The sequence below is a fragment of the Zootoca vivipara genome, chromosome 7 (genome assembly GCF_963506605.1).
Source record: "Zootoca vivipara chromosome 7, rZooViv1.1, whole genome shotgun sequence".
Taxonomy (NCBI): domain Eukaryota; kingdom Metazoa; phylum Chordata; class Lepidosauria; order Squamata; family Lacertidae; genus Zootoca; species Zootoca vivipara.
The window spans coordinates 59,690,828-59,708,160 of NC_083282.1; the positions used below are offsets into that span (position 1 = coordinate 59,690,828).

Below are 17,333 nucleotides of genomic sequence, written 5' to 3' on the forward strand. Positions count from 1 at the left end.
CACATTTGGGCATATGACTGCAAAGAGGCGTTATCACGCCCTGCACGGGTTCTGAAACTCATTCGCTTGCTGCAGCAGCGACAACCATCTTTCTTTAAAGCCAAACACTCTGGAAAACTAAGATACAGATACGCATTTATTCAAACAGGTAAATAAAAATACCAAAGAAAGCTGATTTTGTAAAATACTATCTTTCATTTGCCCTTTGATTACATTGTAACATCCAAAGTATAAAACTTACAAGTTTACATTTGAATGGAAATATACATTTTCAGAAAATAAAAAAGAGTGTGTACATGGAAAATGTCTAATGTGCAATAGATAAAAGCTGATAAAGTTATTGCTTCCAGGATCACCTGACTCTCTCTCATACCTGTCTCCTGTCCCTGTCAGGTGAGGGAAAAATTAATTCAGTGATCACTAACAGAGATAGGGAACGCGCAGTTGTGGAAATGGGCAGGGATGTAGAGATATGGAGGACCTGAATATATCGCAGAGTTCCAAAACATCATAGCCATATGCATGATTGAGCTAATGACACTAATAAAATATATAATCCACTTTCATCAGTAGAATGAACAATCATCAACACGGAGCTATTTGCGTTTTCAGGAAAATGTGTGATCATTGGAGTTAAAGTGCAGCATTCTTATGGAAAATTATAATGTATGTCTCTCTAGACCACAATACAAAGCCTTATCTTCTTATCATTCAATTCTTATCATAAGTCATAATGGACCTAAAAATTTTGGCCACCTTGATTATGTGAAGATGTACCAGCATTTTAAAAGCTCAAGTTGTAGTTAAAAAAAAAAATCCTACCAAAGAGAAGTTTTTTTTTTAATTTTCTTTTTGCAGGTATTTGGTTAATGTGATCTTGTGCAATAAAATAGTCAAAAAAGTCCTCTATGCTACAAATTGCACTCTAACAGTATAGTTTTATAGAAATCTACTTCAGAAGTGAAGTCCCATAGAGTTCATTTGGGCTTCTTCCAAATAAGCATGTACAGGACTGCAGCCTCATATATTCACTTGTCAGAGAATAACGCAGGTAGCACAAATGCCTATTTAAAAAAACACCCTTTCTAAATTTACAAAAATAGCTATTATTTTACAATCTTTCAAGACCAGCAAATAAAAAAGAAGCTTATGCTCTTCTTACGTACAGAAAATATTCTACTAAAACTTCTTGAGCCATAATATGTCAGCGTTGCCATTTAGAGATTCTTCCTGCAACGACAAGAGGCTCCCACAGAAACTGCTTTGATTAAGCTGGTACATGTTTAAAGGCACATGCTGAATACTTGAAAGGAAGAGGGAGAAAACAATACTGTTGTCAGTGGTATTGTTTTTCAATTTCTCTAGGGCCTTTGGGCCCATTCTCCCAAACTTCTTGAGATACGCAGCCTTGGTTCGTTTTGTGCAAAAGTCTTGCAGCCATAGTGTCCCATGCTGAAATGGCTGGCCAGTGGCCGCAAGCCAAACTCAGCACAACTTGGCTCCCCCCACCACCACTGCCACAAATATTTTGTGAAATCTGATCAGCACTGATCAGTGTCATTTTGACAATGAACCATTTTATCAAGTGTGTAACCATTTTATGTAAGTGTGCGTACTGGTGCTTACATTTTGTTTCTCTTTGCGAAAAAGATATAAACATTTTCCAAACAAAGTTGAACAAATTTCAAAATCTTGTTTACTAAAATTAACACTGGATACTTTCTGAAGGTGTGTTCAAACTGTATCATTAATTAATACAGATATCCTAAGTAAATGTGGCTTAATACTTTTGTGAAGGAATTAAGCCTCCAGGGCTTTTCTCTGTGCATGGCTGAATTTTAGTGCCCGTTTGCTTCCGACACATTCTAAAACTGTCTCAATTTTCTTAACTGAAATAGCTAGCTATTTAGTTTTGCCTGATGATTTCCAAACGAAAGAGAGATATAATATTTTTATTGGACCAAACCTTATCTGCAAATCTTTGCATCTATCACTTATGCAGAACTCTGCATCAGGCTGGAAGCAGAAATCTGTGAAATATATTTTTGAAAGACTGAATGGCAACCAGCCTGGTTCACTAAAATAACATGTGAGTTATTTTCTGTTTCTTTTTATTTGGGGGCAAATCGTTATGTGCCTTGCCTGCATTTTCCAGGCTCCCACTTGCCATTAATGGGACCAAAACAATTATGTAAAGTCTGACATACAGAAAGGGTCATAACTAGACCCGAGAACCATTTGAGTCCATGAGACTTTGGTCTCTGACTTCAGTGGAACCAAGTTTGATTCTCAGGAACGAGAAGATCTTAGATATCATTGAGCTCCACAGCATCTAAGGAGGTCAGCGCCTAGGCATTTTTTAAGTTATATTTTCCAGTCTTACATGATCCAGCTCTCTCCCAGCTAGATTGTATCCCTCACTAGAACGTACAGCCTTCGGAGGCAGTCAAGATGGCCCTGGGATTCTTGTGGCACCATTCAGAAATTTCCATCATGCTGGCCTCCTCCACTGACACTGATCCTGGAGGGTTCAGCCAACAAAGTATCTTCTTTTTACATTTTAACACATTCCCTTCAGCAGATGTGTTGCCAGTTGCCTCTACTTCCCAAGCAACCTGGGTACCAGTAACCATTATTCATTGTGATCACAACAGATGTCGTCTTCTGATTACACAGGAAAAGGTTAAGAGCTGATACTTTTTTTTCTCTTTAGGGTACTATTCTAAAACAGAGTCCCCTAGACCCCTTTCCAATTTGTATCCCTGATTTTTGTTTATGCAGTGTTACATATATTTAGCATTTTTCCTTTCCCCTTGAAAAATTAAAAACAAATTTTCTATTCAGCAGCTCCTGCCACTTCCTCGGGATTCTTTCCATCATTCTGGATCATTCGAACAATGTGCGTCAGGTCCAGGCTACGGGTCAGGATGTCAAGTAGAACCTCATCTTTCTGTACTCCATCCATGAACTCCTCCAGAGACAGCTCACCTATAAAAGCACAAAAGGTCTCAATTCATGTACTGTATAGCCCAGGCATAGGCAACCTTGGCTCTCCAGATGTTTTGGAACTACAACTCCCATGATCCCTGACCACTGGCCCTGTTAGCTAGGGATCGTGGGAGTTGTAGTTCCAAAACATCTGGTATAGTCTAATGTAATGGATGGTGTGGTATCTGATTTTCAAAGGGATGACATGGAAACCGAGTTGGCTATTTCTGAACCATGCCCACCATTTCTGCCCAAGTCGGAGTTGCAGGATTTTGTTTCACTTCCAAAGAAGAGAGAACCCATCCCTTCTTTACGTCAAGATGTCACAATAGCTGATCAACCTACTTTCAAGGTCTATAGCATATCAGATTTGAATCCGCTATCTTCACTCCATTAAATTCCTATTTAATATCTCTCTACTCAATTGATGAGTTCTCTCTTTTTGACTAATCTCAACCCTGAATAAATTACTTCTTCTCCTGAATAAGCAAAATTACTTAAGCATCTCAGTGGAGTACATGATTTGCAGACCTCAGGCTTAGTTAACTGACTTTGACTCCACAGTCTTTCCATAGACCTGCATTTGGAGGTTTGTTCCCCTCTCACGTTAACGTTTTGTTGCATTTCTCAGGACCAACTTGCAGTGCAGTGTGAGGGGGGAATAGTTTCAAAGATTCAGAAAAGGAAGTGGAATGTTTGGAATGGAATGTCAGTTATATCTGCCTTAAAAGCAGAATGGTCATAGGGCCAACAGAAAAGAAGTAGTCTTATTTATTTAGTTAATCAATTTCTTCCTACCAAAGGAATGCGAGGTACTACCCCACCCCTCTTTGATCAATTTTAGCATGTAACCCTGGCGGCCATCCCTCCTGCACTGAATTTTCTCTAGTGCAAACTGATGTCAATCTGAAACCTTCACACAAAAGTCTTATGGCCACACACTGGTAGGTCCCAGTCTATATTTTTGGCCTATAAATGTCAGTCCACACCTTGGAGTGCACAGAGAAATTCTTACCATCTCCATTTATATCGATTTTATCAAACACCATGTTTGTGAATTCCTCAGCTGTCATTACTTCATGACATGGGTTGATGGTGCGAATCGCCTGTAGGAAATTGAGATGGAGAACATTTAATGAGCTCAAGTTGCAGGGTTATGTGTTTGTATACAGTAGATGGATTACCCCCCCCCCCATGGCCCCTATGTGCGTCAGTGGAGCACAAGTAAGTCCGCTTTGCCCCATTACGGCTACCCCCACCCTGCCTTCTTTAGGCCCCTGCGTGTCAGTGGTCATGCGTCAATTGGTCACGTGCAAAATGCTTGCCTCCTGTATTAAAACAGCAAAGGGCAACTGTGTCATGGAATCTTCCAGAAGCTTCTGTCAAACACCATCAATACAACAATTGGCCAAGGAAAATAACTCACCTTAATGATGTTTAGCAACTCATCCCTGTCGATACAGCCGTTTCCATCCACATCATACAGTTTGAAGTACCATCTCAGCTTCTGTTCCACTTTCCCCTTCAGGACCAAGCTTAGAGCTGCCACATACTCCATAAAATCAATGTAGCCATCCTGTTGAAATACAAGAGGCAGCTTGTCAGATGCTATGAGTATGCCACAGCCGTTCTTGCAGAATGCTTTGGGGCATTCAACATTGGAACAACCACAGGGTGCACACAAACAGCCTGGCAAAATACATTTGCATGAAAATCATCAAAGAGAACAGCTCTTACCAAAACACACTCTTGGAGACCTTAGCCTCATCCTACCATTCATCCGTGATCCTTTTTCTGCACACCTCCTTTATAACATTTATATTGCTTCCCATGGGCACTGTTTCTGTCACAATCAAATAAGTATCTCAACTTTTGTAATGCTAGTGCAATTACAATCCTGCTTTAAAGCTGAACAGAGGTACTAGTCAATGTTTGCAGGGTTACACAGAACAGTTACAGTAGGAAAAGGAACTGAAACGGGGTCCCTTAGGTCACAAGCACTAGTTCGCCACTGAATGAAGCTGAAAGCTGATCTTGTGTATAGCATCCTTCTCCACATGGTTTTTGTTTATATGAATTTTACGATGCTCTCAGACAAATAGACCACAGCTTGCTGCCTTTCACAGTTCTTTTGAAGAGTTGGGAGATAAAAGATGTGGTACTTTTAGACATCAACCACCAGTGATGTCTCAAAACACGTAAATAAGCACCACACCAAAAGAATGAAGCCTCTGATAGTCTTGCCACCTCAGATGAACCCACTTTCTAGTGTCCTCCTTTTATATAGGAACAAAGATTTCCTACAGAATTGCCTTTCATGTGCTCTTTGATACTTGTGTATATTCTCTGTACCTCTGTGATTCTCAAGCTGCTGTTAAAATAATGTTGACAAATCCCTGCAAAGTTAAGGGAATGATTGTATTTCTATGTATTTCTACTACAAAATCGCTGATGTAAAAATGGGGTGGGAGGAGACCCTGGTGGAGAAAAACCTTCCAAAGTAACAAATAGATTTATTGTATTTACATATTTCTTCAAGTTTTTCTGCAGTGAAATGAAAAAAAAAATTGCAGGATCCTCTATACTTTGAGTTTAATCTGTTCCATAGGTCCATTCACTGCTAAATATCACTGGTGCAATGGCATTTTGGAACACAATGTCAATCAGGAATATATAGATGGACGCTAGAGAACTGTGCTTTTGAAATTCATACGGCTGCTGCCTTCTAGCGCAACATTTGTGCAGATCTCAGATGTATATACAATTGCTAACTGAAACCTAAGGCTGCAATCCTTGGTAAGAAGAACTTGACAAGCCAAATTATTTGTCCAGATTTGTCTCCATGGAGATTAATTTCATTTTGAGCCCTGATTATCTGTATCTTTGTCCTTGTGCTTCATTTTGTTTTGTGATTGTCTGTTGCCATGCTAACCTAGAGATTCAGGTCTTGGCCAGGACTTTCAAGGTGCTTTTTAAGAAGCTATGTGTCAGGATTAATGTACGTTTGCATGCATTATACACCTAAGATGTAAGTGCAGGTGCTTCTGGAATAGTCTGCTCAAATCATGTCTGTATAGACCTTCTAAAAACTAAACAAACAAAAACAACCACCACCACTACACTAGATAGTTGTATGGTTTCATCTCTATGCTTCAATGACAGAACAGTACAATTTGAAGGGGAATATAGATTCCTGTGGGATGTTCTCTTACAGCAACTCAAACTATTTCCCTCTGGATCACAAACAGCTAATCTGATTTATTCTACAGGCGCAAAAGTCAGATTAGGGTTTAACAACATTGAACCCAATTACCGGATTGGATTTCCTGCATGTTGATTTGTTCATCAGGGCTGGGATTCAAAGAACCATCCAGCTAAATTGCACAAGCCCAAGGGGACTTTCAACGTGCGTTGCTCAAACAGCAGTTCTTTATCCCACATGTCACAGCCACATTTGTAACCAACGGGACTTTCCAAATACTATAAATTGGTGATATAGCATGGGGGTGGCATCTGCTGTTCATGAAGGAGAAGGGCAAAAAGAAAAGAAAAATCCCACTGGGCCAAGCACAAAGCAGCTGTGGATCCCACTTTCAATGTTTATTTAGTGTATTTTTGGTCAACCTGGCACACTTCTTGCATTTTCTTCTTCTTTTAATCTGTTGAAAGGGACAAACAAAACTTTTGCTAACAGAAACCTAAGTCGGCAATTATTGGTAAGAAGTAAATTAAGAGCCATGGAATTTATTTTCATATAAATATCCATGTTTGAGTATGCATGTTAGTTGTGCCTTTCACTAGGTCCAGCACCGAGGGCCTTCTGGTGGTTCCCTCACTGTGAGAAGTGAAGTTACAGGGAACCAGGCAGAGGGCCTTCTCGGTAGTGGCAGCTGCCCTGTGGAACGCCCTCCCACCAGATGTCATGGAAATAAACAACTACTGTATCTGACTTTTAGAAGACATCTGAAGCCCTGTTTAGGGAAGCTTTTAATGTGTGGTGAATTATTGTATTTTAATATTTTGTTGGAAGCCGCCCAGAGTGGCTGGGGAAACCCAGCCAGATGGGCGGGGTACAAATAATAAATTCTTATTCTTATTCCTGTTACTATTTCTTCTTCTTCTTCTTTTTCTTCTTCATCATCATGATCATAATTCTCTCTTATCTTAAAGACTCTTATTGAGAAATCAAGACTTGCTTTATATGGGTTTTTTGCTTTGGCAAGATTAAAGATCTGGTAACTCTAAATGTGAGTTGCAAGGCTGATTATTCCTGTGACGTTGTGAGTAGGAGGCTGGATCTATGGTTATGAAACTGCCCCATGCTGAATGCATAATTAAACTACTGCACATGGCAATGCAGGCAGTGCAAATGCTTAATCACAGGGTAAAGATGGTTGGGCAGGTGTCACTGCATGAGGAAGCGTTCATATGGGGGAGAAATGGTTATTTTCTCAATTCAACCACTGTCATTCATGATTAATTCTTATGCAAGAACAGGAAACAAATCTTGATTTTGATCAACTGTCTAACCCTTGCCTCCAAGGATTTCCATTGTAATTTCTCTCAAAATAATGGGATTATAGTGGTATTTTATAACCAGCTATACATTTTATGTCCAAATTATTTCAATGAACTTTAAGAGCGTGAAAAGTCTGCAGACATCCATTGAGGAAATCATGGATGAAAACTAAATTCACATGAATGTGTGCTCAATGGCTTAACACAACCACTTCCTTAATCCATCAAATCCTAGGAGTTTATTAAATTAATAAAGACCAAGTCGTGCATCCTTTAATCATAAACACAAATAATCTGATATAGAATCATGGTTGTAGCCTTAAATGTACCAACAGAGATTATTTCCCTTTGAACTGTGTGGGACTTCTACAGTATGTAAATATGCTTAAGATCATGCTTCTTAGAAGGCATTAGTTTGACTCGTTATACAACAAGTCAAACGAAAGCTCTATTCCACAAACTCTTGCTCAATTTGGTAGTTGTAAGTGATAGCACCTAATGAAAGTTTTATCAAACACTGTGGATTAGATAATCCTGAATACTCAGTTCACTGCATACATAAATTCTCAGATATGCATAGGGTGAGTGAGAAAAATTGGGCATTTGTAAATTATTGTTAGCCCTATAATATATATACTGTACTGTAGTTGTTGTCAAGAATAATGGAGACCATTACTAAAATAAGCAAAATGCCAAATGTTAGATACAAAAGGGATATTAACCTGTTTCATTTCCAAATGAAGTCCTGCAATTTAGGAAAAGCGCTATGCTGAAACAAAAATTCCTCAAATGATTGTGCTGGGTTCTATATCACACATAAATTGCTGAAGCTCTCCATTTCAGACCATCTATGCAGGTGGCGCTGTGGTCTAAACCACTGAGCCTAGGGCTTGCCGATCAGAAGGTTGGTGGTTTGAATCCCCGCGACGGGGTGAGCTCCCGTTGCTCGGTCCCAGCAGTGCTGCCCACCTAGCAGTTTGAAAGCATGTCAAAGAGCAAGTAGATAAATAGGTACCGCTCCGGCGCGAAGGTAAATAGCATTTCCGTGCACTGCTCTGGTTCACCAGAAGCGGCTTAGTCATGCTGGCCACATGACCCGGAAGCTGTCTGTGGACAAACGCCAGCTCCCTCAGCCAGTAAAGCAGGATTAGCGCTGCAACCCCAGATTCGTCCGCGACTGGACCTAATGGTCAGGGGTACCTTTACCTTACCTCAAACTCAGGAGGGCTGTAAACCAGAGGACAGTGACATAGTAGAAAGGTGAGGCTTAGAAGAATCCCCCCTCCTCACCCTCACATGTTTACTCATATGTAGGGATGAACAGAGGTGGAGGAGAAATGCAATTCAATTTGCATTTAATGGTGAATCCAGCTAATTTGCACTGACTGAAACAATACAAGAACTGGAACTTCTCTGAATTTCCCAATGCAGTATAAAAATGCATATATTAGGGGGAAATGTGCATAAAAAGTAATATATTTGTGAAAATAACATACAAAAATGCATTATATTGGGAAAATTGCTTTGTAATAATGGATTATATTGGGGAAATCGCTACCAACCCCCAACTTTTCAAGTTAAAATATAGAGTTTGGGATATACTCGCCGTATAAGAAATACGACCCCCGACTTTTGAGATTTTCCTGGGTTAAAAAGTAGTCTTATACACAGGAATATACAGTATGTTTAATAGGCAATGTTATGTCGTGAGAGTGATTTCAGCTCTTCATGAAGTCAGCTCAGAATAGTGATTCAGCATACTAGCAAGGAACTGCTAGGAGTCAAGTATAACAAGAACAGTCTTCTTTATTGCAGTAGGAATCTTGACTGACTGGAGGGAAAGGGTGAGCTCCTTTTATACTCTCAGGAGCAGGGGTTGGGGAAAGGATACATTTAGAGTTTGGTGGAAACCTATCAGAGTGAGGATCCAAATTGTGCTAACAAGTTAACCAATAGCAACTGTCACCACACCCATTTGAATCGCCCAGGAGCGGGAAAGGTAGTTACAGGACTAGCAGAGAAACTCATGCACACAAATTAAACCAATACATAACAGGCAAAATTGCATAAAAACAAATGTATCTGAAGAGAAATCTGCACTGATGAATTTTCCTGAGAATATTTTTTAAAAAACCACAAACTTATATGGAAATCTGGAGAATAGAATTTAAGATTGTAAAGAGGAGGAACTGAGAGAAACATGGACATGGACATGGACAAATCTGTCAGTTTCAGTTTCTTGTTTTTAAAAAATCTTAAATTCAATTTGCCACATTTCCACATTAGTTGCACTTTTTTAACATTCACCTTAATTTTCTTCAGCCTTTTAGCATGCCTTTGTCCTAATATGCACATTTAGAAAGTGCAAATTAGCTAGGTTCACATTAAAATGAAAACAGAATGAAATTTCTCATCCACCTCTGCTTAGATCACAAGTTGAAGTAAGGTCAGTTTTGCTCTGCAGACCTCTGTAGTATGAAATAGCTCAAATCCTAATACAGTACTTTCAAATGACTGCGGACAGTGAATAGATGTTACGCATTTTCAGGCAGAGAGCTATGGTCCTCTGCTGGAAAGTAATTGGAAGTTGCATTCCAAAGGTTTGTGGGCCAGGCCCCAAAGTGGACAGAACCAGAAACACAAACAGCCACACAAACATGATCACACTTACCTACGCACAAACACAAGGGATGACTGCTGAAGTGCCAAACAGCAATTTTTTAATGGCTACAGAGAAAACACACACACACACACACACACACACACACACACAACAGACACACACTTAACACTCACTTTTAACAGAGACACAAACATTTAATTTTTATAATTAACACAAGGATGCACACTTAACACATATTTAAGTGCACACACAGGTTCAGCCAAAGTTGGGCACTTTAGCTGCATAGTGCTGTCAGCGGGAAAGGTAAGCACTTAAGTATTTTACAGTAAAATCAATAAGACTATAAAGTACTCAATTTTGGATCACTCTCACAGTCGACATCTTTTTCATCTTTTTAGTCTAACTGTGGGAAGACTAATATCTGGGGCAGCCTTTCTTGCACAGGCATGAAGCATTTGGGGTCAGTTAAATAATCTCGTTATCCATTGTCTCTGATGATACTTTTCAGACAAAGTTCTCTCTCCCGCTCCCACTCCCCCCCCTTTGAAATACTATCTAATAATTAAAAATGACTTTCTGCAAGCACAGGATGATTATATCATTTAATATTTGTCCTAAATATTTCACTGTTGAACACCGCTGAACAATGTTGCCCCGTTTTTCTAAAATAACTAGGGTGGTGCAGAGAGGTATAGAAAAGACTTACAGACTCTGTGGTTTAGAATTTAATGAGCTACTGAATGACTGATCATAATCCATGCCTCTCCGGTTCAGTTATTGCTTCAGTTATATGTCATTTTGGCATATAAGTGGCATACAAATTAATAAATAATAAAATAATAGTAATTCTCATTTTGTCTTTGGCTATCCACTGAAAGAGCTTTTTAACAAACCTCATTGGAGACACCTTGAAAGAGCACCTTTGCAGACCCGTCAAGTGTCCCTATTTTCCAGGGACAGTCCTGCATTTTCAGAAGCTGTTCCGGTTTCTGATTTGATCTTGGAGTGCCCCACTTTTCCTTAGGATATCCCTATTTTCATCAGAGAAATATTGGAGGGTGCGGTAGAATGTCCTTATTTTCATCTGCTAAATGTTGGAGAGTATGCGACCCCCGAGCCAAGGAAATAAGTAACTACACAACCTTTAGAAGACATCTGAAGGCTGCCCTGTATAGGGAAGTTTTTTTAATATTTAATGTTTTTTTATGTTTTTACATATGTTGGAAGCCACCCAGAGTGGCTGGGACAACCCAGTCAGATGGACAGGCTATAAATATCATCATCATCATCATTAAATAGGATGTCCCTATTTTCATCAGCAAAATGTTGGAGGGCATGCCTTTGCTGCCATGAACCCAGTGCTCCCTTGCCAGACAGGAGGACAGATGAATAGCGGCACCCCACCTAACACATCGTGCCTGAACCCCATTCATTATCCCCCGAATTATCTCCAGATGAAGTCATCTTAAATGATTTCCCCAACCCAGATCACCCCACAACACAATTTCCCCCAGATTCATTTTATACCCAGAAATACTTGGGGCACATAGAAAAAGATTTGGGGTCCTTGCAGCTCCTGTTAAACGGATCTAGAATACATCTGACCCAAGAGTAAAGACCTCATTTGACATCTGCAGATCAATTCTATACATAACACATGCTGACTGATAGCAGGATTTGACCCTAGGGCCTTTTGCCTAGAAAATAAGCTTTACATGCCCCTAGGTCCTGAAAGCTTCTTATACAGCTTTGCTCCTGGTTTGCCAGCACACCACATGTTATGACCCTGTATCAACTCCACTCCATGTTAAACAGGTCACTGTCGGCATATAATCAGAATAGCAGCATTTTTCATGGGGCAGCAGTAACCAATATTCCAGCTCCCCCTGAAGAAGGCTTGGAGAAGATCACCAGATAATAATAATAATAATAATAATAATAATAATAATAATAATAATAATAATAATAATAATTTATTTATTCCCTGCCCATCTGGCTGGGTTTCCCCAGCCACTCTGGGCGGCTTCCAACAGAGTATTAAAATACAATAGTTTATTAAACATTAAAAGCTTCCCTAAACAGGGCTGCCTTCAGATGTCTTCTAAAAGTCTTCTAAAATGAGACTAGAAGCTCGTAAGGAGTGTTGCATGATCAGAATATTCTTGTAATAGGAAAATTGCTTCGCACATGCAGGTAACAGTTTTTTGCTACAAATGGGTGCAGGACTTTGAAAACGGCAGGCTTTGAAATTTCCATCTAACCCAACAGTAAAGGTAAATGATTAAACTAGCCATAATAACCAGACTACTTCTGAAAAAGATCCAACTTATATAGCACGTTCATAAGCAGCAATTCGAAACTGAGAAAGGCACATTCCATTCAAACAATAGAAAGTGTGCAATATTGTAACAGACAGACAGAAATTACTGTTCTATATCAAGCAAAGTATAAGCGGCAAAGATCAACACCGTGAGGATTATTCATAGATGTTATTTCATAGTATTTTAGATAAGACCCACATGTTCTTATATGTATGGGCATTACATATGTAAACAGAATGTTATCTGACCGCAGCTGAATACCCACCTTATTAAAGTCGAATGTTTCAAACATCTGCTCGATGTATTCATTTGATGCTGGAGTCAGGTTTTTCAAGCCAAAAAACTGCTTGAACTCATGCAAGGTCAGCTGACCGGAGGGACACTCTGTCATGAACTTCTTGTACCACTGGTGGCACTCGGTGGCGCTCAGTTCCTCAACAGACTTTCCATCCATGTTCCCCATTGTAAAGCAAAAGAGGTGAGCACGTCTCTTAAAAAGAGCGCAAGACTTCTAAAGGCTTCCCCTTGTTACAATTCAGAAGCAGGCGGTATGAGATTTATAAGGGAAAGAAAACAGCAGACCTCCTAAGGGTTGTTAAAGAGTGGGGATGATTGGGGGAGCTTCCTGAGAAAATTTCACACTCTCTGATGGAGTTTTAAAATTGCAAAAGCCTCTTCAAAGAAGCACCTGATGTTTAAGTACCCACTAAATCCTCCTCCAGCCAATGAGAGAAGAGTCCTATGATGGGATCCCAAAAGGGGCATGGGAAGTTCAGGGCAAAAAATAGAAAGGTGGTAAAATGGGAAAGCGTCTTGCAGATTATGGGACCCAGTAGGAGATTAAAATGGCAGGATTTACCTGAAGACATCGTAAGCTTCTAATCCACTTCTCTTTTGATTCTCTCAGCCATGTGCAGATATGGCATACAGGACAGAATGAGCTCCATACTTTGACTATGTGCTGTGTGAACAAGTATTTTATCTGTCCTGAATCTTCTAACATTCAGCATCATTGGGTGTCCACAAGTTATGGGAGAAAAACTTTACTTTGTCCATTTCCTCCATGCCATGAGTAATTTTATGAACTTCTATCATGTCACCTCATTCTTGTCAACTTTCTTGAGAAATACTGCCATTTGATGTGTTTTCCCTCAAGCCAGCTTCAATCCAAAAAGAAAACACAAGCCATATTCATTTCGCAGTTACGCCAAGGTGTGTACATTTGAGACAGCCATGGTATATACATGGATGACAGTGTATGGTAGCTTCAGGAATAGGAGTTGGTAGGGCTTTCTTCTTCTACAATGACGGGGAAATCAAACAGGGAATGCTCATCTGGTGAAGACATCCCAGCCCTCTCTGGTGTGTACAGCAACATGCAAATAGACTTGAAACACAGTGGTGGGGGATGACCTTGCTGTATTTTAAGTTACTAGTGTGTACATAGCCTTCATCTCCCCGAGTTATACTTGTATCCATCCAACAGGGAAAGACACTAAGCCGCATAGCCCCATTTTTTCCAGCAACCCAGTGTGAAAGGGAGATGTCTGCCCACGTGTCAGCTTTCCTCATTATTATTATTATTATTATTATTATTATTATTATTATTAATTTGTGGGTACAGGTAGGTAGCCGTGTTGGTCTGAGTCGAAGCAAAATAAAAAAATTCCTTCAGTAGCACCTTAAAGACCAACTAAGTTTATATTTTGGTATGAGCTTTCGTGTGCATGCACACTTCTTCAGATACACATTTGTGGGTGTTAGACAACCTAAACTCTTGGGTCCAGTAGGTGTTAGAATTCAATCAAGGCTTGGAGTGTTAAAACTGGAGGCCAGAGCAGTGTGTTTTAAGCTGTGCGCCAGACACTTTTAACCCCTGGGATCAGCAAATGTTAAAAGCTAACTTTCTCGTGAGGGGCTAGCCTGGGGGATGAGCAATTAAGAGGACAAAGGATCAGAGGGACTTGGTACGAGATGGCAAATGGTTAGGGCCGCCTTCCTCAACTCAGTTAGATGATAAAGCCAGAGCTTAGAGATGTTAGAGTTAGAAGCAATGTGAGTTAGGAGTTATGTGACTGAAATGCAAAGCAGCAGCGGTGCTTGAGTCCTAGGGTGAGTCTAGGGTGCACCTCTGGGGAAAACAAGACCCTCTTGGAGTGCTGACACTATGGACCCCACCATTGTAGGCTCAGGTTGTATAGATTTGTGAATAAACCATGTAACATAAAAAGACCATAGTCTCAGCTGCGCCTCATTTCCAAAAGGAGATACGGACCCTGAGTAAAGCACCTGGAACCCCCTGGAATCTCATTCCACTAAGAGATTGTGGGTGGCCTGCAACATTCTTATTACTCTATTTCTATTCTGCCCTTCCTCCACATTTTATCAAACAGCTGCTTCAGGCAACGCCTGCCTAATGCTCCTCACCACGTCTGCATCAGTTTTGCCAGTGCTTTTTTTTCTGGGGGGACGCATACCCCTAAACATTTTGTGAATCTAAGTTTGGCCTCGTTGAGGGGCAATATTTCAATATGAGGAGGAAAATGAGAGTACCCCTAAACATTTTTTTTAGAAGAAGAAAAAAGCACTGAGTTTCGCTTCCCAAACTCGACTCCATTGCTCATTTTAGAACCCTTTCCCATTTGTCTCCATCTTCACTACATTGCAGTTTACCCTGAATCAGGAATGCTTTAAGGGGTGGCCTAGCAGGTCCGAGCTCTTTTGCACCAGCCCAGTCTCCTGCCTGATTTTTCTCCATTTTTAAAAGCCCACTGCTGGTGGGGCCCTGGCACCTGCCATCTGAATTGGTTCACTTATACACTAGCACATGCTAACTATATGCACATTTGTGTCGCTGTCCTATGTCTGGATCCTTGAAGTGCCTAGAAAACCTCCTGCCCTGAATCTGATTGAAATATTTTTAAAATAGCAACCGTAAGAGCAATCCTAGAAGGGACGCGGGTGGCACTGTAGTCTAAACCACCCTAGCCTCTTGGGCTTGCCGATCAGAAGGTTGGCGGTTTAAATCCCCGCAACGGGGTGAGCTCCCATTGCTCGGTCCCAGCTCCTGCCCACCTAGCAGTTCTAAAGCACACCAGTGCAAGTAGATAAATAAGTACCGCTCTGGCGGGAAGGTAAACGGCATTTCTGTGCGCTGCTCTGGTTTCGCCAGAAGCGGCTTAATCATGCTGGCCACATGACCCAGAAAACTGTCTGCTGCGGACAAATGCCGGCTCCCTCGGCCTGTAAAGCGAGATGAGTGCTGCAATCCCAGAGTCATCCACGACTGGACTTAACTGTCAGGAGTCCCTTTACCTTTACTTTTAAGAGCAATCCTATGTACACTTTTCTGAGACTTGTGGGCTTTAGTTCTGCGTATACATGTATAGGATTGTGCCATTAAGTTACCCACATTTTCCAATGATCGCATTGTTTCATTTATTGCCATATATGCCCACATGGAATGCTTTTCCATCAGCACCCCATAGAAATTAGAGACAAATACATAAAATTATAGAATATCTCAGCTAGCAGGTATTGCAAGAATTCATGAGAATTGAAGCCATCTTTTGCCAAGAAGTTTCTGGGTCGCCAGAGCAAAACGATGCAGTTCTAAATTCTGTGAGTCTTGCCACTCCCCCCCCACCCTCCACTCCCCAAAAAACCCTGGATCTCAGTTGTTTGTTCTATGTTTCTAGAAACTGTGTCTTTGGAAAGAGCAAGTCAGATCAAGGAATCAGTTGCAGCACAGTGCAAAGCAGTTCGTGACACACTTCTGCAGCTTGTGTAAGCGGATTAATATTAAGGACCAGGAGGAAACACCTGTTTATAGCAGAGGAAATACCATGTCTGCTAAGCACCAGGGATAGCCCCTACGCAATTAGAGGATTTCAGGGGATTCCCTCCAATCTGCTGCAGACCCACTAAGTGTTGAAATTCAGCAATTAGTTATCCTGACCTAAATTTGGCTTTTGCTAGAAGCTCCTCTGCATTGACACATCTAAGGATTTACTTCTCATCTTCCTGGGCTGCCTTCATCTCTTTCAGAAAGCCCCTTGGCATTTAGCCTGTTCTTTCAGAGATGGGGACAGTTTTAAATTTTGCCCCATGCAATGAGTGTCCAGCTGGGTTTTTATTATTATTATTATTATTTGGGGGGGGTATTTCAGTTTTCCTAAAATATTCCAGCAGGAATTAGGGTTGCCAGACTCAATAGAGGACAGGACTTCTGTGCCTTTAATTGCCCTGCTCTCTTTTGAGTCTGGAAACCTTAAAGAGAAACCAGCAGACCCTTTGCTTGAAAATTAAACAAAGGGTCTGCTGGTTTCTCTTTAAGGTTTCCAGACTCAAAAGAGAGCAGGGCAATTAAAGGCACAGAAGTCCTGTCCTCTATTGAGTCTGGCAACCCTAACAGCAATGGTCATTTGCATAACCTAGCCTGGTGTTATACTGGCATAAAATGAACTTTGTAAGATTCCTGAGCTGTCATGGAATGGTTAGCAATGCATGAGTGTAACTTGCCTACGTCCATGCAGATAAAGTATCAGGATTGAAATGCATACTTTATAGTGTGTGCAGCAGGCAGCCCTTGTGGAACTTCTTAAAATAACTGGACCTGGACAAAGTGCAACCAACTGTGAGTGCTTTCTCGTGCTACTTCCTCCTTGCAAACAGGGATATGTGGGAGCCCAATGACATCAGCATGAAGGAAACGCAGTATCAGCATTTCATCTAAAATATCTTCAACCTTGTTAAAGCAGATGGAAAACACACATACTGTAAAACAGAAAAAAGAAATAGCTCAGCACTCTCCACTTTTGCAAGAGGATAGAAACTGGAGACTTTCCCAGCAGGGGAGAAGCTCAAGCATACCCTCATCCTGA

General features: G+C 40.7%; 1 protein-coding gene across 1 annotated transcript; it reads right to left on the reverse strand.

Moving 5' to 3' along the window:
* Positions 1-2,836: 2,836 nt before the first annotated feature.
* On the reverse strand, positions 2,837-12,913 carry GUCA1A (guanylate cyclase activator 1A). Its single transcript, XM_035123049.2, has 4 exons — positions 12,716-12,913; positions 4,415-4,564; positions 4,004-4,094; positions 2,837-2,988 (listed from the first exon to the last, which is right to left on the reverse strand). The coding sequence occupies exons 1-4, from the start codon at positions 12,911-12,913 to the stop codon at positions 2,837-2,839; spliced, it is 591 nt and encodes a 196-aa protein (XP_034978940.1).
* Between the last annotated feature and the right edge of the window lie 4,420 nt (positions 12,914-17,333).